Source organism: Equus asinus, chromosome X (genome assembly GCF_041296235.1).
Source record: "Equus asinus isolate D_3611 breed Donkey chromosome X, EquAss-T2T_v2, whole genome shotgun sequence".
NCBI classification, from domain to species: Eukaryota; Metazoa; Chordata; class Mammalia; order Perissodactyla; family Equidae; genus Equus; species Equus asinus.
In genome coordinates, this window is record NC_091820.1 from 15,208,599 (window position 1) to 15,236,402 (window position 27,804).

The 27,804-nt window shown below is 45.1% G+C and overlaps 1 protein-coding gene across 7 annotated transcripts in view; it reads right to left on the reverse strand.

Annotated features, from left to right (window-relative positions):
- Nucleotides 1-27,804, reverse strand: part of SH3KBP1 (SH3 domain containing kinase binding protein 1) — a 314,407-nt gene that overhangs the window by 45,351 nt on the left and 241,252 nt on the right. For all 7 annotated transcript variants that reach the window (XM_070502189.1, XM_070502186.1, XM_070502192.1 and 4 more), the window contains 4 exons: nt 22,224-22,331; nt 11,711-11,762; nt 8,693-8,773; nt 5,859-6,018 (listed from right to left, as the gene is read on the reverse strand). In XM_070502189.1, coding sequence (XP_070358290.1) covers nt 5,859-6,018; nt 8,693-8,773; nt 11,711-11,762; nt 22,224-22,331 — 401 coding nt within the window. The remainder of the gene's footprint in view (nt 1-5,858; nt 6,019-8,692; nt 8,774-11,710; nt 11,763-22,223; nt 22,332-27,804) is intronic.

Below are 27,804 nucleotides of genomic sequence, written 5' to 3' on the forward strand. Positions count from 1 at the left end.
ACCCTTCTTATCACTGAGTGTCATCAACTCCTAGAACATACTGACATCCACCTGGGAGGACACTGGCTTCTAGAACATCCACCTCACCTCACATTAGCTCTTCCCATCTTCCTGAGCCTATGACACCCATGTGAGCAATCCATCCCCTATGCCGGTCCCTCCTTCCCCTGGTCCCTTCAGCCCTTATGACCTTCATTCAGCTTCAGTCACCCACACTCACGGTCCCTCCCTCTGTGGATATGTTCGTCTTCAGACTGACTCCACCTCTGAGGTTGTGAGCACCAACCTCCTCTTTCTGACCAGCATCTCATACTTGTGGCCATCAGCTTCTCCCACTCCATCCTTATTCACCTCACCTCCTTATGCCTTTTAGCATCACTTCCTTCCCCTCCATCCCAGACTCCTTGTTTATCACTGGAGGTCCCTGGACACCAGCCCCTCCTGTTCCCCCCCCGTCAGTCACCTGCCCCCTCCACTTGGAAAGCATGGGTTGTTCTGTGTTGTAGCAGACAACAGGCAAAGCTCCCTTGCAACTCACAACAAAGGTCCTGCTTTAGCCTCCCCGTTCTTTAGAAAGAAAAAGAATAATTATTACAACTTGGAGGTATCTGTGTTTGGGAGGACTGACAAACCTGTTGTGGTCTAGCCAGCTTGCTTCCACCTCTTTCCCTATTGGGATTATTTTCCTTTGAAAGCACACACCTGCTCTGCCCCTCAGGTTTCTGGCTTGCTGCCTCCCGCTGCACGCAATTACTAGAGCTCGGGGCAGCCGGCTTCTCTCCAGCATTTCCTTGGATTTTTTTTTTTCCTTTTGGACATTTCTCTCAAGTTTCAGGACCTCTTCTCACGGAGATTTCTGAACCCAAATTTGCTAAATTGATAATACACGTTATTAGGCATATAACATCACATATTCGTGTGTATGTATATATACACACACAAAAAGGTTTAGGTATATTCTGTCATTTGAAATATATTTATAACCAAATATCAAAACAAGTGAGCAGGTTCTATACTTTGAACCTCCATTTTCCCAAGTGTGAAAACAGAGGTAGATAGATTGGTCTTTGCACCACAACCGCCTCAGTTACGTGGTGGGCTGGATAAGACAAGCAGACCCTGTCTGCGCACTATGAAATAACAACTGAAGCATCCCCAGGGCGCTGATTTTCAAACAAAGGAGGCACTTACGGTAGGGGAATCTCCTATCATCATTCAATTTTTACATCAACTCTGGTATTAAATTTTTTTTTGAAAAAGTCTTTTTTTCCTGTTAAAAGCCCATCTTAACTGCTTTCTAGAAATTGGAAGAACATTCTTACCAATGGGTAAGCATGTCAATGGCATGCTTCCACTTGTTCAGACTGGACATACAACTGCACACTGGTGTTCTAGTTCCTGTAGATGTGATTCCTGCAAAGTGTGATGTGCCACAACTGAGCCCCACCGTTACTAAGATCCAGAACAGTGCCTTGTACACAATAGTCCCTCAATACATTTTTGTATCTAAAAATGACTTCCTTCTTCCTGAACTTATATATTCATTTTTCTAAAAGATGCTAGTTCCTGTTTAAATAGAATGAAATCGATCTCTTCTGGAAGCCACATTTGGCAGCGAGCTTTCCAGCTGGTGAGAGGAAGCTTGAGCCCAGACACTACAGCTAGAGTGGCAATGCCTAGCTCCCAACAAGAACGGCAAACAATGACTGTGTGTCCGTGTGTTCAACCATTCGTCCATCTATCCATCTGGTCAGGTAAATCCTGGCAACGATTTGGATTCGCACAGCAGACAATATCCTTTCTCTGGAGGACCACTGACACAAAACTGTTTGAATGACATTAACATTCCTACCTCAGCTAATTTGGCAGAACAAAACAAGTTCTGTTAAACCAACATATGGGTTGGTTGTCCAATGTAAATGCTTAGCAAAAAATATGAAGTGCATGAAGTACTGAGAAACAATAAGCCTTTCTTTGATCTTAAATTATTTTGAAATCCATGGCACACTAGGTGACTCAGAACATAAGACACATGCTACAGAGCTCGTACAGGGGCTGGGAAGGATGACAGGAGAGGCAGAAGTGAACAAAATGTAAGCACTGGCACCTCCCCCCCTTTTCAGGAACCATGGCATTCAACAAGTGTGTTAAATGAGCCACTACCATATGCTCAACGCTGTAAAGCATGTGGAGATGACAAAACACACTCTTGATCTGCTTTAAATCTGGTAAAGGAGTCCGGGGGTGTGAGCATCCCAAGTGGCACAGCATGGGGCCCTGTACTAGGCTAAACACGGGGTGTCAGGCATTTGGAGGAGAGAGCAATCGCGAGAGATAAGGGAAGGATTCCAGGAGAGGGGCATGCTAACTGGGCTCTGAAGTCAGGGAGCATTAACAGGTGCATGAGAGGCAGTCAGGGAAGGAGAGGGGCACTGTCAAAAACGTGGGAGCACCTAGACTAGGGGTTCTAACAGTGAGGATGTGGGCCAGTAGCATCGGTATCCTCCGGGAGCTTGTTAGAAATGTAAATTCCCAGGCCCATCCCAGACCTACTGAGTCAGCAACTGTGGGGCTGTGGCCCAGCAATCTGTTTGAACAAGTTCTCCAGGTGATTCCGATGCACACTCAAGTTTGAGAACCACCCAGTTAGAGTCCTCCCTTCACCTGGCTGAGCAGGTGGCCATAGCAGATACCGGCTCCTCAAACACTGCCAACCTTGCCCAGGCCTGCCACTTCCTACAATTGTCAGGAAAGAAGCCCAGGGCTTTCCTCCTTCTCCCCTTTCTGCAAACCAGTGCCCTAGAGTCTGGGCAGCCTGGGTGCAGAGGGGAGTGGGAGGCCGAGGGCTGCCCACCTTCTCCCAGGCTGCTCAAAAGCCACACTCAGTGTGAAGAACAGTTACATTTCTCACTGGCTTCTGTACAAATCCCTCTCTTGCATCTTCCTCAGTGGCCTGTACTTCTAACTGACAACTGGATGTTGGGAGAGCCGGAGGGAAAGAAGAGCCAAGCAGAGACAGGAGGTTAATGGGGCCTCTGTGAGCCCAGAGGGTCAGCAGCTAAAATTTTCTTCCCCCTTGTGTGCAGGTCTAGTGGATGGCTTGCAAAGCCTGTACCTATCCCATAATGAGATGGCTGACAGCAACCTTCGAAGGCAAAGAAGCCATCAGAATTCCATTTCTCTTCAGATCAGATCATTAGAGAGAGCAGCAGGAATATTCTGGAAACTGTTATTGACAATCAAAATGTCTGTAGTCCCTGGAAGACGACCAGAATTGATACTAGCCCTGATATCGGTTCCCCTACATTAAACCCAGCATATATGTGGTTAAAACCAAAAGCACTGATCCCCTTCCCCTGCTTCTCTAAGTTACATTCATATGTAAATATTGGTTTTTTAAACCTTTGTGTCCCTGAACTTCAGAGGGCAAATAGAAGTTATAAATTGTTAGAGCCCAGGTGGCCTCATGCTAACATTTTGGCTAGTTACAGGCCCTTTGAAGTTTTATTACAGGGAAACTGATATCCAGAGACTATCAAGAAGCTGAAGCTTCCTAGACCCCAACTCCTCAGTTTTCTGACACCAGAATCCACCATCCACCACGGAGGCAGACAACCAAGGACACCCACCTGCAGATTCCCTTATCTTGCCATTCCCCTTTCTGCAAGCAGCCTCGCAAGGCCAAATGCAGGCTGGTGGGAGAGCTCTGACCTGCAAGGCCACATGTTCCCCTTCCCCTACCTAAAACCTCAAATAAAACCCCACACCTTTTTTCCTTTGAGGAGGTGGATCTGAGTTCTAATGAACTCCCATCTCCTCATCTGGCTACCTCTTGATATAACTCCTTCCTTGCCATAAGCTTGGCATTCTTGTTTCTATCTCGGTCTCTCTCTTGTGTGGCAGGTAAAAGAAGCTGTGTTTGTGAGGTAACAAGGTCATCAGGGCTGTAAAGTGACTCTGTCACACGCATGTGCAAACAGCTTTCTGCTATCAATCAGTAGAAGGGGGCACAACATGCAGGAGCCTGATCAATTCAACAGTGGCCCTGGTCCTATTTGCTTCCCCAGGGACTGTCATAAGGCGGCAGTTGTTTGACTGGACCTTGGGAAACACCAGCAGAATGGCACAGGCGAACCAGATGCTGCTCCGATGGGTTCACACGCACCCGAGCTAACCGCAGCTGTCTGCTCTGCTGGGCAGCCAGCCTCCCACACACAGGCATATGCACGTCCACAATGGCTGGCTGCGATTATGACCTCTCTCAGCCACTCATGTGGCAACCACTCACATGGCTACTTGCCCCTTATTTGGGCAGGGGTGTGTTATTTCTGTAGTAGGTGTAGTAGGAGTCATGCTACAATATGGACGAAACTTGAGGACATCATATTAAGTGAAATAAGCCAGTCACAAAAAGACAAATACCGTATGATTCCACTTATATGAGGCACCTAGAGTAGTCAGATTCATAGACACAGAAAGTAGAAGGGTGGTTGCCAGGGGGCTATGGGGGCAGGGAGTGGGGAGTTAGTGTTTAAGGGGTATGGAGTTTCAGCTTTGCAAGATGAAAAGAGTTCTAGGGATGGATGGTGATGATGGTAGTACAACAATGTGAACGTACTTAATGCCACTTAATGTATACTTACAAATGGTTAACGTGGTAAATTTTATGGTATATGTATTTTACCACAATTTAAAAAAATGTCCTAAAAAGTAAATGAGGTATTTTTGTCTTACTGCAGTATGCCCAGTTTGACAGGTGATAATAAAAATGACAATGACAGTAATGTTGATTCACAGGCAGGAGGCTACATACCTGGGAATTATCCCATTCCTTCCAAGGTGCGTTCCATTACCATCCTCAGTTTACAGATGGAGAAAGCGATGTGAATGGGGCAGTGACTTGCTGAGGTAGGCACTCCTATGAGTGGGGTGAGACGTGAACCCAGAAGCCTGTCTGACCCCAACTCGAGGACACTGAAGCCTGATGGACCCTCACCACGCAAACTTAGCTCAAAGTAACAAAAATCCAGTGAGTGACTGTGTGTTGACAGGTACACATAAAGACCTCCAGGTCACTGACTTGCCCTGGTGTATTAGTAAGACCTATAATATACATGTAATGGCACAAAGTTCTGGCAATGAACTTGTGGAGAGAACTCGACAGTTCTTGCTCCATGGTGGGCATCTCAGGTCTGGCAGGCACAATGCCCAACTCTGATTTCACATTACTAACACATGCATCTAATCAGCCTGCGAACAAATTTGAGTTTTGCCAGGCACATCTCAGAATGAGTGCTTGAAAAAGCATGTCCCTTGGCTTTGAGGGTCAGAGTTCAGAGACATGTACTCTAAGACAATATTTGCCATGCTTGGTCCTGTGTTCCACGACAGGGCTGTGCAGTCAAGGGCAGGAGGAGGCTGGGGGTGTGGAAGGGGGCACCACAGAGCAGGGAGAGGGTCAGGGGATGGAGCTGCCATTGAGACGTGCGTACCTGAGGCCAGCAGGACACCCAGGGGATGAAGGTGGGCAGGCCACCTGAATTTCCAGTCTGAAGGGCAGTTGGCCTTGCTCTAATAAAGCACAGGAAAAATCCCTGTGTGTGAGCAGCACCTGGATGTTGGGTACCTGACCCTCACCTGCTAATCCTGAAACCCACGCTGTACCTCCCAGCCTGGCACCCACTTCCGCCCAAGCACAGGAGCAAGGACTGAAGTGGCTGGAGTCCTCAGAGAGCATTGCCAGAAGGTGGAAGAGGGCAGCTTTATGCTTCCTCCCTCAGCTGGCTGCACTCAAGACCTCTCTCCCGTGTCCTGTGGCCACCCCCTACCCACCCCCAGCATCGAGAGCAGAACAGTACCTGGTGTGGGTCATGGGACCCACTGGTCGTTCGGGCCTCCTCGGGGGCAGCGCGCCCGGTCTGCTGAGAGAATTGGTCTTGGGTGGCCGTGGCTTTTTTGGCGGTATGGCAGGGACAGAAGGCTTCTGTAAGTCCAGTTTTGGCTCTCTCTCTGGTCTTTCTTTAAGTCATTGTTCGAAAAAGCATAAAGACGACAGACAGATGTAGTGTAAGTGACAGTACTTCAGTGCAGATCACTTGTTTCCTCCTTAAAAAAAAATCACTGATGCCACTTGTGAAGGTGAAGTTGGAAGGCGAAGAGCATCATGTATTCTTTGTCAAGTTAGAAAAAGCCCTACAGAGCCTCAGCTCACTGTTCACCTTTGCTCATGCTGGTCCCTCTGCCTGGAGGGCCCTTCTGGCCACTGCCCATCCTCAGCAAACTCCTACTCGTCCTTCATCAGGCATACTCATCAGGCCTGGCCAAAATGTGACACTATCACGTTCCCTTCTCAACAGCTGGACCCACCATCAAAGGCAGACTTTCTTATTTCCTCACCTGAGCTGTGAAGAATAGTCCTTTATAAATAGGCCCCACTTGGAGACTTTCTGGGAGTCTGCATGCTTGGCACAGCCTGTAGGCTGGAAGCCCCAAAGGGCAGGGCCCATGTCTGGTCATCTCCCTGGAACCCTGCATGGTGCCTGGCACACAGCAGGTGCTCAGCAAATTGTTGAGGTTTGGTAAAGACCCACAGGACCTGCCAGGCATGGGAAGGAAAGAGGCCTGACACCTCTCAGGTTGGCCTGTGTAAAGGGCTGTGAGCCAATAAAAAGGGGAGCATTTCAGGGAACAATAACTAGTTCTGGATTCCTTTTGTGCAGTTTTAACTTGGAAGGTAAACTGGGACTTCACAGGTATTTGGCGTCCATGAGTTTTTGGAGTCAGAGCTATTAGTATGAAGTTAAAGCCAGATCTGGTGGTCCAGCTGGGCAGCATTCAGTGACAGCTTCACGTTTTCTGTCTCCGATTAGCCTTGCCCCGTGCATGGTGTAAAAAGCATGCATCCACCTTCTTCTTTATAAAGATGGAACTGCAGAGAGCTGCCCAGCAGAGGACAGCAGGTTCCTATGTTTATTTGTAAACTGGAACTCTGAACACATTTTACTTGCAATTACAAGCTCATATTGTTTGGGTGCCCAGGCCAATTGGCAAAGCTTTAAAAAGCCCATCAGGTATTGTACAGATATCACTGTGCTCATCCCCACAATATCTTGGTAGGGGAATATGCTCCATCCAGGAGTTCTGGGAACTCATTTAGCAGTCCACAGGGAGCAGAGGAGGAAGGGCTTGGCTGAAAGGCAAAGCAGGGGAGATTCCTCCTGCTGGGAGGGACGGGAGCTCCAGCAGCCTCCAGAACGGGTAGGAGAGAAGGTTCATGCCCACCTAACAGGGAGGCTAAGACTCAGGGTGGGGCTGGTTTTCTGGCTTCCCTGTTGCTTTTGACAAGGGCTTCAACCTTCCTGACCCACTGTGACACAGAACAAGGAATACGGAAGGGGAAGGAACCAGAAGTGTGTGACTACTTGGCCAGCCAACTAGGGTGGGTGTTCACCCACAAGCCAAACCCATATGTTAGTCAGCATGAAACAGAGCAGGAAGTGTCCTCATCACAGAGCCTGGCTATTAGCCAGAAACCAGCCACGTGTCCTCCACGAGGACAGGAGGCAGTGTTTGGCTATGTCACAACACACACTTTTATCAAAGAGCTATTGGTAGGGTGCATACTTAATGGCTATTTTTTTCATTTGTCTGTGACACAGAGCAGGCCTTCACAATGAGGTTTCATAACTCAAGTTTTAACTGTTCCCTGTGAAAGAAAGAGGTATAACTTCTTAAGAGCTCCCAATGTTGGTAAAACTTCTGGCAGGCTGATAAAAAATATTAAATTTCACAATAAAATTTCATGAGGCCACCCAGGAGCACCTCCAAATAATTACATTCATTAATTCAGCATTTCTCTTGTGACTTACAAATAAGTGCTTTTTAAAACGGAATTTGCTCTGCCTCCTCTTCATAATAATAACATCGCACTTTCCTCATAAAATGTGGGATCAATCAAATCTTAGACACCTAATAAAATGAGTCCTTCCACAGCATGCAGATTTCTTTGGGAAAGACACCCAGAACGGTAAGAGTCACATTTGGGAAATGGACTGAATGAGACATGTTAAGTTACTTCTCTGCAAATGACATTTCTAACCACCTTCAGGGGACTGCAGGCACTGAGCTGTTTTTCCTAGTTTTGCCATGTCCTCCTCCTCCCAACATTTTTGACCAAGGACATGTGTCCATAAAATAGTAGCTAAAGTCAAGGGTCCAAGCAGTGACTGAGGAAGAGAGCTTTCATTTGTCTGGATGGGAATTTCTCTAAGCCATGTCTATCTGTCAACAGTTAATGAGCACCCTGGGGCACTAGGCATGGGAGAGGGCAGGATGGAAACTACGGCAAATACCTCCGGGCCCTCAAGGAACTTACAGTCGGCATCCTCACCTCAGGATGCTGCTGGTGAGGAAGGGCGGTGATGACAGGAAGATTGGAATGGAAGGGCCCCAATGCATTAAGTGACTGGGCTGGCTGTTTTTCATTTGATGAGAAACTCCGACCCAAAGAAGTGCCACATAACCTTCTCTCCTATTTCCTCAGAAACAGGATATTTAATAGCAACTGAAACAAAATCATAATCACCATATTCCAAAGAAAAAGCAAATTCTGTGAGTAATCCAGACTAGCGCTGTGACAGACAGCTTTGTCTCTTGCTCTTCTCGAAGTGCCAGTAAAGACGTGATTTCATACCTTTTTCTTCTGTTCTGTTTGGAAGCGTTTCTGGTCTTTCAGGAGGTATCTTTTTAATTTCATGTTTTCTCTCAGTGGTACCTAGTGGGGAAAAGATAAGTCATCAGAAAATGCTTTCTCTATGTGTTTATTAGACATACTAGCATTTCAAATATTTATCAGGTACAGAAAAGTCAACAGTTTTTTCTCCCCTAAGCTGGGTGCTGGTGTTACCTGGCAAACATAAGCTGCTTAGAAACAGAGCAGAAGCCATTTCTGGCCTACATCATTAAGTCTGCCTGCCTATACATCCTTAATTTATAAGAACACCACCACTATTTTCTGATATTTCAATCTGACTTTCTTAGGTATCAAAATAGTCACAGGAAATCACTGGGTGTGGGTGGGGATGTGGATAAATAAGTCAGTCATTAAAATACGCAAATAAGAAGTCACTGGATATTGTGTTCTACAAATAAAAAGGAATTTCACAGGGACCTGGATTCCATTTTGTAGCAGTTTTAAAATATGGCCTTGAGTTGTTAGCTACCCCTCCCATTAGGAGGTGAGCTCTATGTCTCTTTGCTTGGAATGTGGGTGGGCTCGTGACCACTTCAACCAGTGGCCCATGTGATACCAGATAATATCTGAGTGTAGGTCATAAAAGGCCATGTAGCTTATGCTTTTTTTTTTTTTTTTTGCTGGAATACTGAACCTCCATGTAAGAAGTCAACTACCCTGAGGCCACCATGCTAGAGAGGTCCCACGAGATGCTCTGGCATATAGCCCTAGATGAGCCAGTCTTCCAGCTACCTCTGCCAAGAGGAGCCAGATATGTGAGTGAAGCAGTCATCTCTGAAGCAGATCCTCCAGCCTCTCTGTGCTGGTCCAGCATTCCCAGCTGAAGTCCCTGACATCATGGAGCAGAGAGACAAGACATCCCAGCCATGCCCTGTTCAAAACTCTTGACCCACAGAATCTGTGGGCATAAGAAGAATGTTGTTTTATGCCACCAAATTTGGGGCAGTCTGTTAGGCAGCAGTAATAACTAGAATATATTTTTAAGTGGAGGGATGTGCAGAGAAGATATGGTGGTTCTCCCTAAGTCCTTTCTATTAGCGTCTGAATTCCTCAAGCATTACACTTTTCCAAATGTACCAATTAGCACGTCCTCTTCACCCACGTGGACCGCAGCTGCTCCCTCACCTGGGGTCTTCATCAGTGCCAGTGGCCTCAGAGAACTTGGAAAAGAGCTAAAGCACAAAACCAATCACAAGTTCTCCCCTAACTTAGGGACGTGGTTGAGTGTTTGACAAACTCTTTACCTGAACAGCCCTACAGATGGGTGTTTGGTACTAAAATCTCACTTACGCAGCATCAGAGGCCAAGAAAACTTACAAAAAACTCACTGAACAGGCACTTTACCTAAATCTCCCTAATGAATCACTAGAAATTAAACACTGTACCTGATTTCTGTCAATTCCATATCTGACTATTTTTGTCAAATAATCAAACACGAGGAAAATTGGTGATGGGGAAAATACAAATATCTACCTTCCTGTCACAAAGCAGTTCCCAAGATCATTCAGCAGGATGAATGAGCTGTAGCAGTAATCTAGGAAGATCAAATGCCATCTTGATTTACCCCACAGAGATTCAGCATAACCTTTGGTAAAATTGTTTTAAAGGGTAAGAATTTGCCTAGCATGCTGCAGTCTAGTCTCCTAATGCTAACGAAGTTCAGCATCTTTACTGAGGCACAGAAGAAATTGACAATCCTACTGCCATGAAGAATCCCATCCTAGTTACATTCTAGGCTACCTGAGCCTTGGACCACTCGATTCCTCTCCTTGGTCTCTAATGGTTCACCACGGCCTCTAGGGAAAAGGGTCTTCAGAGAAAAGCAAATACATATCCAGCTTTAATTTCAGCACAATAAGATATTTATCTGGCCAGAACCACTAGGTGGCAAAATTAAACTGCTCAATGCAAACAAGGATGGGGGCGGAGCAGAAGATGTAATTAACATCCTATTTCAGGGCTTAATCTCTATAATTCTCAACTATGCTGAAGGGAATGAGAAAGGAATTTGGGGTCAAGCTAATTTTCCCTCCAACTTGTTGGGCCAAAAGAACTTTAAAAAAATCACTCCTTAATAAATCTGTGAATAAACCAATCTGGAAATTTATTCATACTTTAAATGTTATAGAACTATCACAATTATGAATGTGTAGAACTAAAAATACCTCTACTCTTCTTCTGTTTTAGTTATTAATTTTTTTAAATGCCACTTAACTAGTTATTCATGGAGGAATTTCTCCCCATAATTAGCTTTTAACAATTACAAAGAGGAGTTCTATTGGGAAATATGAATTATCATCTTTGTGTATGAGAATCCAGTGTGCAGTGAGTTACCAATTGTCCAAAAACATCAATTCTTCCTATATTGTTCAACCTTAACATCTGAACTACACAGAAAAAGTGAATTGGGCTCTTTTCCACATTAACAAGAATCATGAGGAAAAGTATCGCTAGAAAAACATTTTTTTGTTGGAGGGTAAGTGAAGTAAGTACAAATTTTGGTTAACCACACGGGACAGACACTGAAAATTCAGCACCACTATGCACGCATGGTGATGCTACAGCCCGTGGGAAGCAATCCTCCCCAAGCTGACCTTCGATCAGGCAGGCACAGGCAAAGAAGGACCATTTTAGTTCTTCTCTCCTCAAAAGTGGTTTATTAAGAAAATAAAAACAAAGCAAACAAAACTGGTTTATTCCAAGGCAAAGTCTTTCAGGTCATTCTCTTTGGGAGGCTGGATTTTTTTGCTGTATCAGTGATACATCTTAATGATACGTTTATTTTTTAGGAAAAACAGCAGTATATTTAAAACCTGCCTGTTGAGACCAAATCGTAACTTCCCAATTTGGCAATCTGTGGCATTTGAATCTAAGAATCTTGAGCTCTCCCAAGGACGCTGTAAATATACGCAGAGAGAGAGATGCACATCGTGTTGACAGAACTGAAAGGTACATTACCTGCCCCTTGCTTGATAACAGGAGCGGATGGAGGAGGTGGCTTCTTGGGTCTCTGAAAAATTAATTGAAATGATACCACATGAGATTGTTGGCAAGCTGAGTCTCTCACATAAGGACCACAGACATTGTTTTCTAGATGTAGTTTGGACAGTCCAGAGAAGCGCTCCAAAAAATTGAGCAATTCTCTCTCCAGGGATGTCAGATTTTGGCACCTTTAAACAAATGCTAAAATAAATTCAGTCTGCAAAACAAAACTCTGATGGACAAATGAAATATCATTTCCCCCTTTCTAAATTTGTAACAGCCTTCTGGAAAAAGCAGGGCTCAGCAAAAATGGCCTGAAACCAGCAAGCACAATGGTACTCCTACGCTGAAACCGCATTTGCAATTAAGATTTAATCTGCTGAATAACCAAGCGATTCAGAAAGAGTTGCTGGGACGGCTCTAAATCAGATCTGCTCTGGATGTGGGACCTTCAACAAAATGCAGGCTGAGGGGCCCATGCAGCTGGGTTAGGGTTCGAAGCCTTCTGCCCTTTTCACCCTGAGGCTAGCAGGCCATTTGTGAGGCCCCCCACAGACCAGCTGTATCCTGGAAACAGAGATGGTGGTTTTTGCATATCAGCCACTATTTATTTTTCTCTCACACCCTGTCACGCTGTAGGTGACGAGGCAGCAATGCAATCAATGGCATTCATCCCTGAACTGGTTCCAGGGCATCTCCTTGCTCAACCTGGATTGACTGTAGGAAGATGGTCAGGCTGGACTTGGCAAATGATTCAGGGGCCGAGAATCCAGCCAGGGCACAATTCTTGGACACCATTCTTGGACAGGGGAGAGGGCGGCCAAAGGCAAGGAGAGAACCATCTCAGTATCAAAATCATTACGGAAAGATGGAAATGGGGAGGGTATGAGCATATAACCCATGTCGCTGCTGATACTTCTCCTGGCCCTCTCTGGGCATCATATACTTGTGATTTTAAAAAAGCTCCATGAACTCTCTCCTGCACTCTGAAAACATACCTCTGTGACTTTCCCACAGGGACCAGCAAAAGCCCCCACCCATGCCCGGCTCCGACCCACCAGTGCCTGATGTAGTACCGGGCACGGGAAGAAATGGTTTTAAGTAAAACCTAGAGAATGTGAGACCCACAAGGAACTTTCTCAGGGGGCATCACAGCATGTAAGCTCTGGATTCAATGAGATTTCAGCTCTGCTCTTTACTAGGTGGGTGACTTGGCTGGGTTACCCCGAGTAAGCAGCGCAGCACGGTGGGCAAGAGGTGGGGATTCAGAATCCCATGCTCGCTACAAGGCCTGGCTCTTTCAGTTACTGGCCGTGGACACTGGGCAAGCGACTTCATCTGTAAAATGGCAATAATATTACCTCCCTCTCAGGAGGAGATGGTTTCCTAAGCAGAGGGAGTCAGTCAGCACTGCCTCGTTTAACTCTCGTGACAACTCTATAGGTAGTGATATTATGATGCCCATTTTGTAGATGAACTTATTGAGGCTTCAAGAGATGAAGTCATTTCCCAAAGTCACCAGGCTCTTAAATATGGTGGAGGGCTGTGTGACCCACAGGCAAGCAAGCTCTTAACCACTGTGAAGAGTCCATCCTGCCAGAGGGAATCCACAAGACAAACCATCACGTGGCCATAAACCACACACAGAGTTGACAAAAGCACAGGGAACCGCAGTATGTTAAAGCTCCAAAAAAAAAAAAAAAAAAAAACGAGTATCAAATTGCAGCTACATTATGAGCTCAACTATGTTACAATATATAGAGACAAAGAAAAAGACTAGAAAGAAAGTTTATAGTGGTGATCGCTGACTAGTAGGATCACGGGTGTGTGTAAGTATGTGTGTGTTCACTTCTTTAATATTTTTCTGTACTGTCTACATGAGTACAAACTTTATTATTAAAAAAAAAAGAAGAAAGATGCTCTAAGGGGCACCTCGCCTTGCATACTGCAGACAGGCCCTCCACCAGATGGATGTGTTTCTGGCTCTCAGATCTTACGCTCCTCTTTCCCCTTTGCCAGCCCCTTCTAGCTCTCCACCCTGACTCCTTCCTTTTTCTTCCTCCCTTCTCTGTCTGGGTATAAATTAGACCGGGGACAGATGTGTGTTTACCTAATGAAGTTATCATTGACACTCTGCCAATTAACCTTCCTTTACCTCAGGATCAGAGTAATTTCTTATTCACGAAACTGCCAACACCCCGTGGCCTAATTCTTCCCAGCCAAGCCCCAACAATGCCTGCCCCGTGGACATCTTCCTCACGCCCTGCTGTTCAAAAATTTTTATAACCAATTTCATATGAGCCTCCTCTTGCTGAGGCCATTTCCCCAGTGACCTCGTCTCAAACCACAGGGCCCCAAATAAAAAAAGACAATTATAAGGCATCATATTTTCCAAGATTGCTGTGCAGAGAGAAAAACCCTTAGTGTTGTGTCAGATTTGGCATGTGGCAGACACATGAAATGTGACAGGGCGGAGCGGAGGGGCACCGAGAGAGAAAGGAAGGGGTGTTGTGCTGGCAGACAGCGTGTGAAAAGTGTGGTTACGGCAAGTGTGTGCTTGAATGTGGTAGAGGAAGGAGGCAGAGGTGTGAGGTTCTGCTGGGAGCCCTGGCAGTTGTGGTGGCAGGTGGGGCGGTTTGGAAAGGAAGGGACGGTTTGTGAGCTGTCTGTCTTGCATCCACCATGCTTGATCAATGCTGGCGAGGTGCCTACTTTGCTTATCATTAGCAGAGTAGCTTTACAGGTTGTCTTTTGTTCCCCCCACCACCACCGGACTGACTTCATTCTCTGAGTCCCTTAAACTTAGACTTCTTGCCTCCTTAGTTGAGAATTGATGCCACATTTTCAAATAAGATGTTTTTTAAGGTAATTCTAAACAAAAATCAGGGCCAGGGTTCCCTGTAGCTCTAGACCACCTCCCAAATGATTAATAAAGAATTACACCTGAGCCTATGATGAATTTTTCTTTTAATGCAACAGGAAGACAGGGAAGTGAGAACTGAGAAGGCAGACTGGGCAAGTCTGTAGCAAAATGTGACGGTAAAAAATTCATCACAGGAGTTTATGATTCGCAAATAAAAAGATGTAAGCATATCACTTAGTGGATTTTCCTCCAGATGTCCAATTGTGACTGGATAAAGGAGACAAGGAGACAGGACCCAGGAGACCCCCATGTTAAACAGTAGGTCAACGTTTTCTCTATCGAGTTTACCAGCATTAACTAGCTCCTATAGATGTGCAGACAGAAACATCCTTTCAACTCAGGTGGGTATTTTAAGTCATGAATTTTTAAAGGCACTTGTTCTATTTATTCTCTTTATGCCTCCCTCCATGGTGAAAACAAAATGCTCCGGCTCTAAACTCAGGTGGCTTCCACCTGCTCAATTTGTAGGTCAATGCTAAAAAGAGAGGACGTTAGAGCTATGCATGATCGTAGGGGCCCCTTTACAGCTGAGCAAACTGAGGCCTAGAGGGGCCATGTCAACAGCTAGGTGGTAGCCAATGTGGGCCCAGAACTGACATCTCTCAATGTCTAGACCATGGCAATTCATTAAAGAAGAGCCAACCTGAAAATGTTCATAACAAAATCAATGAGCCAACATTTTCTGGGAGAGCAGAACGCCTTCCACGGTCTTCACATATGCAGGGTACACAGGCCTGTGCATGTGCACGTGTGTCTGCCCATGCGTACAGTTGTTGGCTTCGACAGAGAAGCAAACACCATCCTTCAAAGGATAAGGATACATTAACTAGATTTGATTTCTTATCATTATTACCAGGAAGGAATTAGAGCTGAATATTCTGGAGTGAAGACAGCAGAAAGGCAAGTTTTACTTCCTGCTGAAGGATTTCAGAATTGACTCTGCCTTTGTTTGGCAAGTCTGGCCAGTCCCAAGTGAAAGAGCTTGTCAGCTGGCTCAGCTGTCCTCCCTGGCAGGAATTCTCATTGGCTACTTGGCCACTTGAGCCAGTTTGCCTTCAGAGCTCTGGTCCCAGACATGTGGTTTGTGAACGTAACCAGAGAAGCATACTCCAGATGGCTGGGTACCCTTTACGGGGGCTTTATTAGAGGAATATGGTAAGGTTCTGGAAGCAAATTTTAGCTTAATTTTGAGCCTTGGGAAGTCCTCCTTCAGGCATCCAGCTAAGTTCTCAGGAGGTGTATGTGTGTGATGCTGGAGAGGAGCTACAAATGGACGGTTCCTGACCAGGGCACCCCTCATGGCTCTAGAAACACATGGGGGCCTCCACTCTTCCCTTTTCTCCCCTGTTCCTGGTAGAGTGGCAACACCTTTGAAGAGCACGGCTGGGGCTATGCTCAGGGTGATGACAGTGTCTGTAACTGCCCCTCTGCACCCCATAGAGTCCCTAACACAGGAGATCCCTGGGAGCCACCACAAAACCTGCTCTTGGCAAAGTCTCTCTCGAGTTTCCTCTCCTTAGCCTCTGGCCTGGTGGCCTACATCCATGCTCTCCCTCTTGGCTGGGCCCATCCAGACTGCCAGACTACTGGGTAGGCACTCAGGGTTTGGTATTCAGCTTCTTCCTAAGATGCTCTATCAGGTCACCCCTTTGGCTCATCCCTTCACTCCATCCACCCTATCCTGAAAGTGATGCCTTGACTCCACGTCCAGACGGAAGGACTTGGGCCCCACTTTGTCTGGGAAGAGGAATCTGACAAGGGGCCTGGCTTCTCCCTGCCCCAATCTCTACTCTTCCTCCTCTTTCATACTTGTACAGGAGAGAGCAGCAAGTAGGCCAGGAGGGACAGAAGGAAGGCAAGATACACCTTGTTACCAAAGGACAAGGGATTCCTGAGTGCAAACCACGTACCAAGCATGCTGCTATGGACTGAATGTCCATTGAATGGACCCAAAATTCATATGTTGAAACCTTACCCAATGTGATGGTGTTTGGAGGTAGGACCTTTGGGGACTATTAGGACATGAGGGTGGAGCTCTCGGATGAGTGCCCTTAAAAAAGAGACCCGAGAGAGCTCCCTCACCTCTTCCACCATATAAGGACACAGCAAGAAGTCAGCCATCTATGAACCAGCAAGTAGGCCCTCAAATCTGACCAAACCTGCCAGTGCCTTGATCTGGGACTTCCCAGCTTCCAGACTGTGAGAAATAAATTTCTGTTGTTTATAAGCCACCCAGTCTATGGTATTCTGTTATAGCAGCCTGGACTGACAAGATGCATGCTGTTAGGCCCCATGAAGGAGAAACTTGGGACATGGGCTTTGCCTTCAAAGAGATCACAGTTCAGACAGAGAAATGAGAGAGAATCACTTCAGCAAGGATATATTGGATGAGGTACTCAACTGGGAGAGTACAGGCGGCAAGTACCAACAGAGAAGGGAGAAGGAGCACCATCCAGGCCACCTCAGGGAAGCTCAGTGGGGGCTCCTCATTAGGCCAGTATACTTGGAGACATTAACACCTTGACAACCCCCATCTCTGCATGTGAAATTACCCAGAAAACTAAATGTACGTACAAATAATGTCATAGGTGGATTTTTTTATAATGTTGTTTTAGAAGCACATATTTGTTTCTTTTTGGAAGATCAAAAATGGAGAAATAATTCATTGGGCATCTTTACAAATTAGAAAGAATAGTGATTCTCAAAGGGCTGAAGGAGATGACTAGGAACAAAGAAAATTTCAGCTGAGGACAGTTTTATAAACTGGGTTGTCAGATGATGAGAGTTAAGGTAAGGGGTCTCCTAAGATCTTGGTGAAGAGAAGGTAGTCATAGTTAAACCAGCAAAATTCACCTACAGTGGATTAGCCATTATGGGAATCCAGCAGGAGACTTCCTTTCATGTTAAAGTTTGGAACCTACAAAACTCCTGCTGAGTGATCTAGAATGATCTTAAGGTTGGCACTCAATTGTAATCAAGAACAAGGGAAACATACTTAATTGTACCACGATGAGTCTGGAGATTGACGATGAACAGGAAGGGTCTGGTAAGCCATGAAAATGGACAGTTGCTGAGGCCAAAGGTGCAGTGCTCTTGCAAGCATCATCTGGGCTTAGCTGAATTCAACACACAGTTCCCTTGGCACATCTTTCCCTCTGATGCGTGAGGGGACCTCGAGCTACACTTGCAAGACCCTTTGTGAAAACAACTAGCTCCTCTTCTTGTTTTCACTCCTTGCTCTCCCAGAAAGCACCAAAGAAACGTGGTTTCCTATAGAATCTGGCTTCTGAGGAATCAGGCCCACAGGGAGCAAATGCCCAGGGCAGGCAGACCCATACGTTCCAGATGGGCTGACATTTCAGTTCTGGTTGCAATTAGTAAGCTGGCAGTCTGCTCCTGGTGTAAGTCTCTGTGAGTTGGCAAAAGTGAGACTGCATCACAGTCACAGGCATCTTTAGAAATCTTTGAGGGCAGGTTTCTGCGTCCCTGAGGCTGAGAGGCGGACCCTTCAGTGTAGAGCATTCACTAAGGAAACATCTATGGGAAGCTTAGCAACGCCCCATTCTTGACATGGCACGAACTCGGAAGAGCCCTCCAAAGCAATGCATATTAGAATAGTAGCACTTTCTTCTGGTGATTTGAACAGTTTCTCTTAAAAGAACTTGCGCCTGAGACTTTAAATCTTTAAACACTATCTTTCAGAAACATTATCTTTCAGAATACCTAGTCTGTTTTTTTAATGACAGTGAAAAGCTGTTCCTGCGGTTCTTGAGAGTCCAAGTTCCCTGTTTTCCTTCAGTAATGATGACAGAGCGTGCACATTGCTTCATCAGAGCTCTCAGAATATTTCATCTTTCCTTTGTGATATTTAATTTTATAGTCAAGGCTCAAAATAAACAGACAGCCATTGAATCTAGGTTCTCTCATAAATAGCTTACATAATTGCTCTAAAATATGCACCAAGAGATCAACGGGTGCTCTCAGGGAATATCTTGTGAAAAAGCCCCAAAGCATTTGTCACCCTGGTGACAGAGAATCTGCTGAGCACTTCCTGAAAGAAAGACCTCCAGGAATTCCAAAAGGCCCTTTGGTAATCACCTGAATGCACACCCCAGCAGAAAATACGCCAGCCTCGTCAGAATGGCTTCAGCGATGCCTCCTGATTCAAGAAGTCTGCTGTTGACTAAGTGATCTTTGCTGCTGTCTACCCTAATCGTCACAGATCAGCCTCTTTTCTGGGTGAATGATTGCAACCCCAGCCACTGGCAAGACAAGATGGCATCTGCTGAAACCAGTGGTAGCATAATGTTTCAGACTCTGTCATTCACATAGTGTATTTGTGTTAATGGTTCTAATCGTCTTTACACAGTCAACTCAGCAATCGAAAGCCCCATCTCCAGTCAGGTTATCACCAACTCACCACCACTCTGGGTGCAGCAATAAAGGCTGGTATAATAACTGATGCAAAGCTGGTTGGCTGGTTTTATAGGCCAGAGAGGATGAAAAGGATGTAATACTTTGAATTTTCTAAAAGCTAAATGTCATATTATACAATCACATCTCAGCTGTAGGTATTACCTTGTCTGACAGATATGACTATTGTTTCCCTAAAATTGAGTTTTCTGCTTCTTAGGGACAAGGTTAAAAGACCTATCAAAAACATAGTAGTTGTTGTCTGGAGTTGGAGAGATGCCCATGGGGCCCCAAAGAGCGTGCGTGCATGCCTCAGTGAGCAAGCCAAGATGAGTCTACTCATCACTGACAACTTCACTGTCTCAGTGGAAGTCCTTCCTTAACACATTATGTAACAGAGCAGAGCTTCTAGAAAAGTATGCCATGGAGTCTCTCTCACCTGAGTGAATTTATTGCCCCACTAAAATATGCTAGAAACTAGCAGACAGGGTGCCAAAATGTAGGCAACCACAGGCTTTACCCATTTGTTAAAAGAATTATCCAGAATTTACCTTAGACTTCAAGGTCATACAACTTCAGCTAGAACCAAGAAGGTGACAAACGTCTAATAGGACAGTGTGCTTGCTAAGACTCCTTGGTCAAAGGGAGAGGAGTCACCATGAAGGGTTTGGCATCCAAATGCTTCAGGATCTGAACACCTTTTACCAGGCTCACAAAAATCAGTGGGAAGGTGAAACGGGCAGTCTGGATGGCCTCCTCGCTTTCATTCCCTGGGAGAGGCCCACCCTCAGTGTCCTTTCGGAAAGGTCTGGCAGGTCTCTATGGCCCCGAACACCAGATGCACTGCTCAACTCTAAGCCCATGAGGGCAACAACCATATGTACTCTCTACTTCCCATCAACCAGCAGAGTGGCCAGCCCAGAGAACGGACCCAACAAATACAGAGCAAATAAATGAATCAACATGAAACATAATTGTCAGGTAGTAGATCCTGAAAAAATATGAGAAGTAACATGAAAATTATGCCATTCTGTTCTTGCTGGTCTCTACCAGTATATTTTATAAAGCACTAGAAATCTTTTTAAAGGCTATTCATCAAAGTTTTTAGAGGTACTTGTATTCCCAAGGAAGCTCACCAAAACACCAAGATAACTCTGTGTTGATTTGACCAGTCAAAGCAAAAATAAGCAGAGTCAGACTTCCATCATTACTGCACAGCTTTAGCTGGAGCCTTCCCACCCTTGTGGTAATAGTAATTACAAAGACCAGAATAGTTAACACGTATGGGGCTTTTACCAAGTACCAGGTGCTGTGCTAAGGAAATCAGATGCATCATCTCAGTTAATTTCTTCAACAGGTCAACAAGGCAGGTACCATTACTCTTGCAATTTTATAGATGAGAATACTGAGGCTTCGAGGTATTCAGTGAATTGACCTTGAACAGAACAAGTAAGTGCAGGGCCAGGATTCAAGCCCGGTCTACCAGGTGCTGCAGCCTCGAGCCACAACCACTACACTCGATAAGCGTTTGCCAAACTGATTCCTGCGTCCTATTGTTTAAAAACATTTACTATCTGGTCATTACTAAGTGTTAGCATCTGCTTCTCTCAGAGATGGATTCTGTCAACTGGTAAGCCACTACCGTGATCCTCATCAGTAAAAATGGCTCAAGTGATTTTGCTTGGTGGAAAATTTCTTTATTGAATGGTAAGCTCCTCTTTGTTCTGTGAATTTCTCCCTCCTAAAATATGGTTGGGAACTGGCAGATGAGGTTGTCATTACTTAGACAGATACTTGCTTCTAGACCAGTGCTTCCCAAACTGTAACGTGTAAACAGATCACCTGAGGATCTTGTTAAAATGCAGGTTCTGATGCATCAGGGGGTCTGAGCATTTCTAATAAGCTGCAGGTCATGCTGATAAAGTGTGGCCCATGGACCAGAAGTAAGTATCAAGGATCTGGAAAACACTAAGAAGCAGAATCCAGATTCTCTGAACCCCAAACTCGATTCCAAGAGAAAATAAGAGGTGAGGAACAGAATATCTTTCAGCTAAACAATACAAGAAAGTAAGCCATCAAAAAGCCTAAAAGGTGTGGCCTTAGGCTTCAAACCAATCTAATGATCTATAGGGTATAATCTTGGTGGGTGCCAACACTACCTACCTTCTTGAATAATTATATCCATTCATCTAAGCAGTGCATACACCATCAATGCTGTTTAGTATCCTTGGCAACCAATCCACTAGTATTGTAGCTATCCTTCCTGAAACTCAGCTCCATGAGAATGGTGATGGGTCAAGGTGAAGTTCATGGGCCAGTAACAGAGCGCCCATGGGCATGAAGAGGGCCCAGGCTGGGAAAGGCAGGCAGAAATGATGCGAAAGCCTGAGCAAAGAGCTCTGAGGTGCAGAACAGGATGGAAAAGGCCAAGTCACTGTCCCCTTATAATGTAAAATGCTTCTAACTTTTCAACATTTTGTGTTACATCATCATCAGAAAAATAATTCACCTGGAGTGAGGTGAATAAAGATGGATTGGCTCATTTAAACAATGGCATCGTAAAATGGGATCCCACAAAGAAAGAGAAAGCACAGATCAGAGGTGTGTGTATATATGCATATATGGACGTGTATGTATACACGTCCATATATGTATACACAGACACACATATACACCGTAGGAAGATTAGCAGGTCTTGCTCTGTGTCCTCAGCTTCAGAATGTGCTTTCCAGCCACTTCCACAATATTGGCCACTTCACCACCCCCAAGGATGTGCTGTGCAGGACACAGGCAATCCACTTACCAAATGGAGAACCCAAGGGTTCTTGCCATTTAGTTGGGTGCTTAAATGTTCTAGGTACTGCACCAAGTGCTTTATACACATTATCTTGTTTATTCACGTAACAACCTAGAATAAGGATCACTCTCGCCGGCTGACAGCTGAGGAAACCAAGGCTTGTAGAGTTAATGGAGTTGTTCACAGTCACACTGGGTAGAGGGCAGCCAAGGGCTCAGAACATGGGTCCGTCAGACTAAAATGCCAGTGCTCTTCAACATTACGTGAAACTTCCCCACCCGCATCCCAAGTCCCCTCATGGAAGCCACAATTCTGACAGTGTGTGGAGCACTGAGATTGAAGCCACGAAGACTTACATTGCCCTCTTTTTCAAAGTCGGGTGGAAGTAACTTCACGAAGTTATCAGGGAACACTCCTCGTCTGCCGTTGAGCTCTCCTTCCCACCAGCCTACGTCGATGCAGTCCTAGGAAACAGGAGAGCGGAGAATGAGAAATGGGGCAAGCACCCTCCCCAGAAAGAGAGGTCTGACACCCCTTTCAGAGAGAACGGAGGCCCATTCCTTGAGGCCACTATCAATGCGACAATGGTTACTAAGACTAAGTCAGCACAAACCCCAAAGTCAGATGGAGAACAAAAACTTAAGTGTGATATTGCTGCTGGGTGGGGCTCAACAGCCAGTGCTGCCTTTAGATTCCCTGAACCAATAAGATCTTTTTTTTTTTTCCTTTAAAGATGGGAGGATATGTATTTTACTCGTTTTAATTTTATTGAAATAAAATTATATCATTAACTGCAAACGTGGTTTAGAAGATAGCACATGCACAAATGATCTCTTTGATTAGCCTGTCACAAAGCTTGTCAAAATTAAAAAGGGCTTTGCGACAGTCAGCCAAGCATAAGAAAAGTCACACTTTACGCAAGCTCATTAATGCACTGCTCTCCTTTACCTTCTCCTTTCGATGTTGATGGGGCACAGTTGTCATCATGAAAAGCCCTTCCTCCATCTCAAGAACCCAATGTTTGCTCACTAAATGAATGACTAAATCTATTCATTCTTTCAGATCAAACCTGCTTCCCCCTGAATAATCCTTATTCTGTTTATTGACTCGTCAAACGTTAATTGAGTGCCTACTTTGTGCCAGGTGCTAGGGAGGGAGAGAGAGAGCTCAGCCTTTGCCAAGCTTCCATCCTGAGCCCGATAGCCTCATGGGTCTCCTGGGCACTCAACCTCAGCCATAAAGCCACTCCTATTTTTCCCCAAACTCAATTGGTTGGAACTCTGATTTGCTCTAGTTTTGTAATACATCTTGCATTTGCTCTCTGGGTCCAATTCCACTTCTCCACACCAATCCAAGACTCACCTGGCCTACCATAAACTTCCTTGCTTGGGCATTTCTTCTTGCCCAGCGTACGTACAATATACGCACCACTGTCAAGTACACATCCTTGAGTAAAAACTCAATTTCTCAGACTATGATCAACAACTTCCCAGTGAAAGCCCAAAATGAGTGAAGGCTTCCCAAAAAATGCCAGTAACACAGAGGACTTTTAAAGTTACATCTGAGCAGGAAATGCTGAAGAAAGTGAGGGGATCACGCTTAGGGCCCATGGAGAAACACTCATGGGCCTCCACAGCACCAGTGGGATTGGGGAAGGGGCCAGGAGAGCTCAGGTAGCAGATGGGCAGCTGGCCTCGGGCCTGGCTGTAGAGGCCCCTGGAGGGTCATAGCTTATGTGACTCACTTGTGCCTTGCTAGATCACACATTCCAGCAAGGTGAGGAACACATCTGACGTTTTCATCGTTATAACCCAGCCCATTGCACAATGCCCAATATAGCAAATATTTGTGGAATCAGTGAAGACTCTTTCTAACCCCAGCTCTGTGATCTCTTGCAGTCCAACATTCGGGTTACTGCAGGACAAGATAGCCTCTATCTACGTTAACTTGTGATGATTCTATATAAATTTACATAGGGCCCACGTCGGGTGAGAGGTAAATGATCACCACCTTCCCTTCGCCCAGTGGTATCTGTTACAAGGATAAAACCAACGCTTTAGAAGAGAACGTGGGTTTTGGAAATGGGTCCTTAGTCCCAACCAACATCAAAAACAAACACACTTGAAGCATCAAATTCAGATTTACCCAGAACAAAACAAGGTTCAAAAGACTTATAACATGAGAGAATGTTTATCCTTCTTGGAAAATGATGAGATGCCCAGGTAAATATTCTGGTCCTGCTCACGTCATACCATCCCCTAAAGAATCTAGCATCAGTCCCCAAAGAAGGGATTCACAAACAGGGATGGTGGTGGCAGAATTTTATGGCTTCTGACTCTGAGATGTTATGTCATCAATGATAGCAGAAAAACTTATGAAGGAGTAGTGGGTGGAATTTCTTTACTCCTGATCCTGAGAAATTAAGTCTTTCGATCCAGAAGGCTTTGCATCTGAGGAAATGCCTGGCACATTTTTTTCCTCATCTTTTTCTGAACAGGTCCTTCCCATCTTCAAAACCCAACTTGAAACTCACCATTAGGAAGGTGACTATAATGAATGCTTCATCTTTTCTCTAACACTCACAACTGTGTTAATTTGCACTTCATGATATTCAATTCAACAAATATCTACTGAATGCAAAATATACTTAAGTTCCTTCTATAAGGCACCAAACATTAAACATGCAAAGAACATGATCCCTAACTCCCGGGAGCTTAGAGACTTATGTGCAAGACAGACAATATTACACAAGGTCTTTTTTGATAACAAGTATCAACCAAGAGCTCTGGTGCCAAAGAAGAGAGAATCATTAACAGCTTTTCAAATAATCTTAAATCTTTTTCATGTGTGAAAGGTTTGTTTATGTGAGGACTGGACTTCCCTCCACATTTATTTCAGATCATATGATACAGAATTACGTCCACAAAAGGCACTCAAATATTGTTAAGTGCTACATTTCTTTTAAAAGGCTTTCTTTCGAACTTTCTAAATGGTGCAAATCCATGTTTCACCTTAGCCTTACGCAAGCAGTAACCCAAGAACCAATGTAATGAAATCTTTTGCTTCATAGGTGAGAAAAACCAACAAAGAAAATTTTGATAAGCAAAAGCACATCCAGAATAACTTTAGAACTCCTGCCGGCCTACAGGGGAAAACAGTGCTTATGAAATTATATTTACTATATCCCCATCAGTGGGGAATGGCTTGGATGGCTCCTCTATACTCTCTTTCTTAAGAAATGATTAACAGTGCCAATCACTGCATCGCTCAAGGTAAGAGAGGGAAAGCAGAACACAATATGTCTAACTGTCCTGATTGGTACAAGAACAAAGACAAGGCTCGTGGATGAGAGAAGCACATTCCAAAAAGAAAACTGCCACTGTGACTTAGAATACTAAGAAAAGTGAAAAAAGAAGCTCGTTGCAGGACAGAAAACAGCCGCAGGATCAAGATGCCTGGAGTGGGTTGGAGATTTTCAGAGAACCGAGGCTGTTTTTCTCCCCTAGCGATAGAAGCTAATTTAAGGGAAACAGGAACAATTTTGACAGCAAAAAGAGAAGTGAAAGTAAGTCCTCTGACAAACCAGACAAAAGAACCAGCCTTTTGATGGCAGAGATGAGGAGAGAATTATTCGTATGAGGGCTGTGTGATTCCAGAAGCGTAAAAGAGCAGTGAATTCAATTTATTTACCGAGGACCTAAAACATGTAGGGTAGGAGAGGAATTCAGGAGAAAAAAGATCATCATGTCTTTCTGGGGCTCCCAAGCTCAGAGCCTTGTGGGAGAGGCAGACACAGTGAATCAATATGGCACAGAGACACTAGCAGGAGTGCTAGCCTAGATTTAAAAACAAGTTGGACCAAGAGACATTGGGCAGCCTGGAAGGAGAGAATGAAAGCAAGAAGCAAGGTGATGAGAAAGGTTAAGGGCAGGATCACCAAGCATGAAGAAAGAGAAGAGGGAGAGTAGGAAGCTGGGGTCACAGAAGAGAATATTCAAGAATTGGCACTTCGAGTGAAGGTAGTGCTTAGCTTCCAGGAGGCTGCCAACCAATGTCTACTGAACAGTGATGTGAGGCAAGATGGCACCCATGAGTGACAGGGACCGAATGGAGGGACAGGTTATCAATGACTTGTGAGGCTAGAATGTCATCAGGGTGGAGTGCATGTCCCCAGAGAGGATGGCAAAAGGTGGGGGAAGGAGAGAGGCAGTATGGCCACAATACTGGAAGATTTTAGGGTGACTTTAGGCAGGTGAGGGGATGGCCTCTGAATGAGGTGGGAGTTTGCGGTGGGAAAGAGTAAAAGATAAACATGTAGATGAAGGTTTCTGGAACAATGATGATTAGACATAAACTCTATTGGCATGAAAGCAAAGGAAAGCAGACCGGGACCCTCATCAAGGGCCAAGGGAATGGAAAGAATTCTATTTCTCACATAGAATGCTCACTCTTCCATGATCAAGTCCTTAAAATGGCCCAAATGGTTTCTCTATGCTTCTTCACCAGGTATATATTACAGTAAAATATGATATTTTTCCTTCTAAAATACAAATGTTTTTCCTTTTAAGGAATGAATAAACAAAACCTTAGGTGTGCTGTACTCCACCCTCTATGTTCTGTACTCTCTCGGGTCATCTAAGTATCTCAGAGAGAAGGGTCAGAGGGAGAGAGTTCAGAGACACCCAAGACACCTCCTAGAGAGAAGGGAGCAAACTTGGGCCGCCTGATACATCAGTGGTCACTAGTGATAAAAACCCCAGGTCTCAGTCCCTTGATACACAGGAAAATCTTCGCGAGGTATAAAGAGCGACACAACTGCTGGTGGTTGTTACTGTCATTACTGTGATTCTATGGACCGGTCCCAGAGACCATGAGGGACACTGTGGCTGGGAAAGCTTCTTAATTAAGCTCGCATGCATTTGTCACGTGACTCAGCACCACCCTCAGGTGAAAGCCCCTGGCAGCAGCTCACACACTTGGAGGAGGGCCAAGGAGAGAGATGCCAAGGCCCCAGCGTGTGTCTGAGCAGGGAGGCCTTGCCCAGACCTCAATATCATGCCTCAGTCCGCTCCATACTGCCAGAGAGACGCGAGGGAACATGGCTGAAGCGCTCCACCTCTTTTCACAGCTCTGGCACCAGAGACCAGCTAAAGGCCGCTCCCTGACATACAACCTGTTGGCAGGGAGCCCCCAGTGAGCTCTGGCGTGTCTGCCTCTACTCTAGGCACTTCAAGTATTTAGAAAAGACAAACTTGCCACCTGTCTTGTAAATTTCTTAAAAGAATGAGCCACAATATCATCCTGGGCTCCATTTTGTCAAGAGTGCAAAGCAACATATTAGATCAGTGTTTCTCAAAGCTGGCTGCACATTTAGAATCCCCTGGGGAATTTTTTAAAATCCCAATGCCTGGGCTACACCCCACACCAATTAAATCACAATTTCTGGGGGGTGGGACCAAAAGAATCAGTTCTTTTCAAAGGTCCCTAGGTCCTTCCAATGTGCAGGTCGAGAATCAATGATTTGGACCAATGCTTCTCAAACTTTAATGTGTATACTATCCACTTGGGGATCTTGTAAAAATGCCAATTTGGATTCAATAGGTCTGGGGCAGGTCTGAGATCCAGTATGTCTAACAGGTTCTGCTGGTCCATGGCCCACACTTTGAGTAGCAAGGTTCTCAAAATGGTAAGCTCCTTGAAGACAAGGGATTTTATCTTTACACAAACTCTGTATCCACCAAATACCTAGCACAGTGCCTGGTAAATATCAGTTCTGAATAAATGTTGGCTGAATGGACGAATTGATGGACGGCCCAATCTTCCCCCAGCCAATTGATCTATGTCTCTCAATTTTCAAACATTAGAAATGAGGTCAGATTGAAGGAGGAAGAGGCAGGTATAGATTAGCTACACAAGAAAGATTCATCTATATGGTCA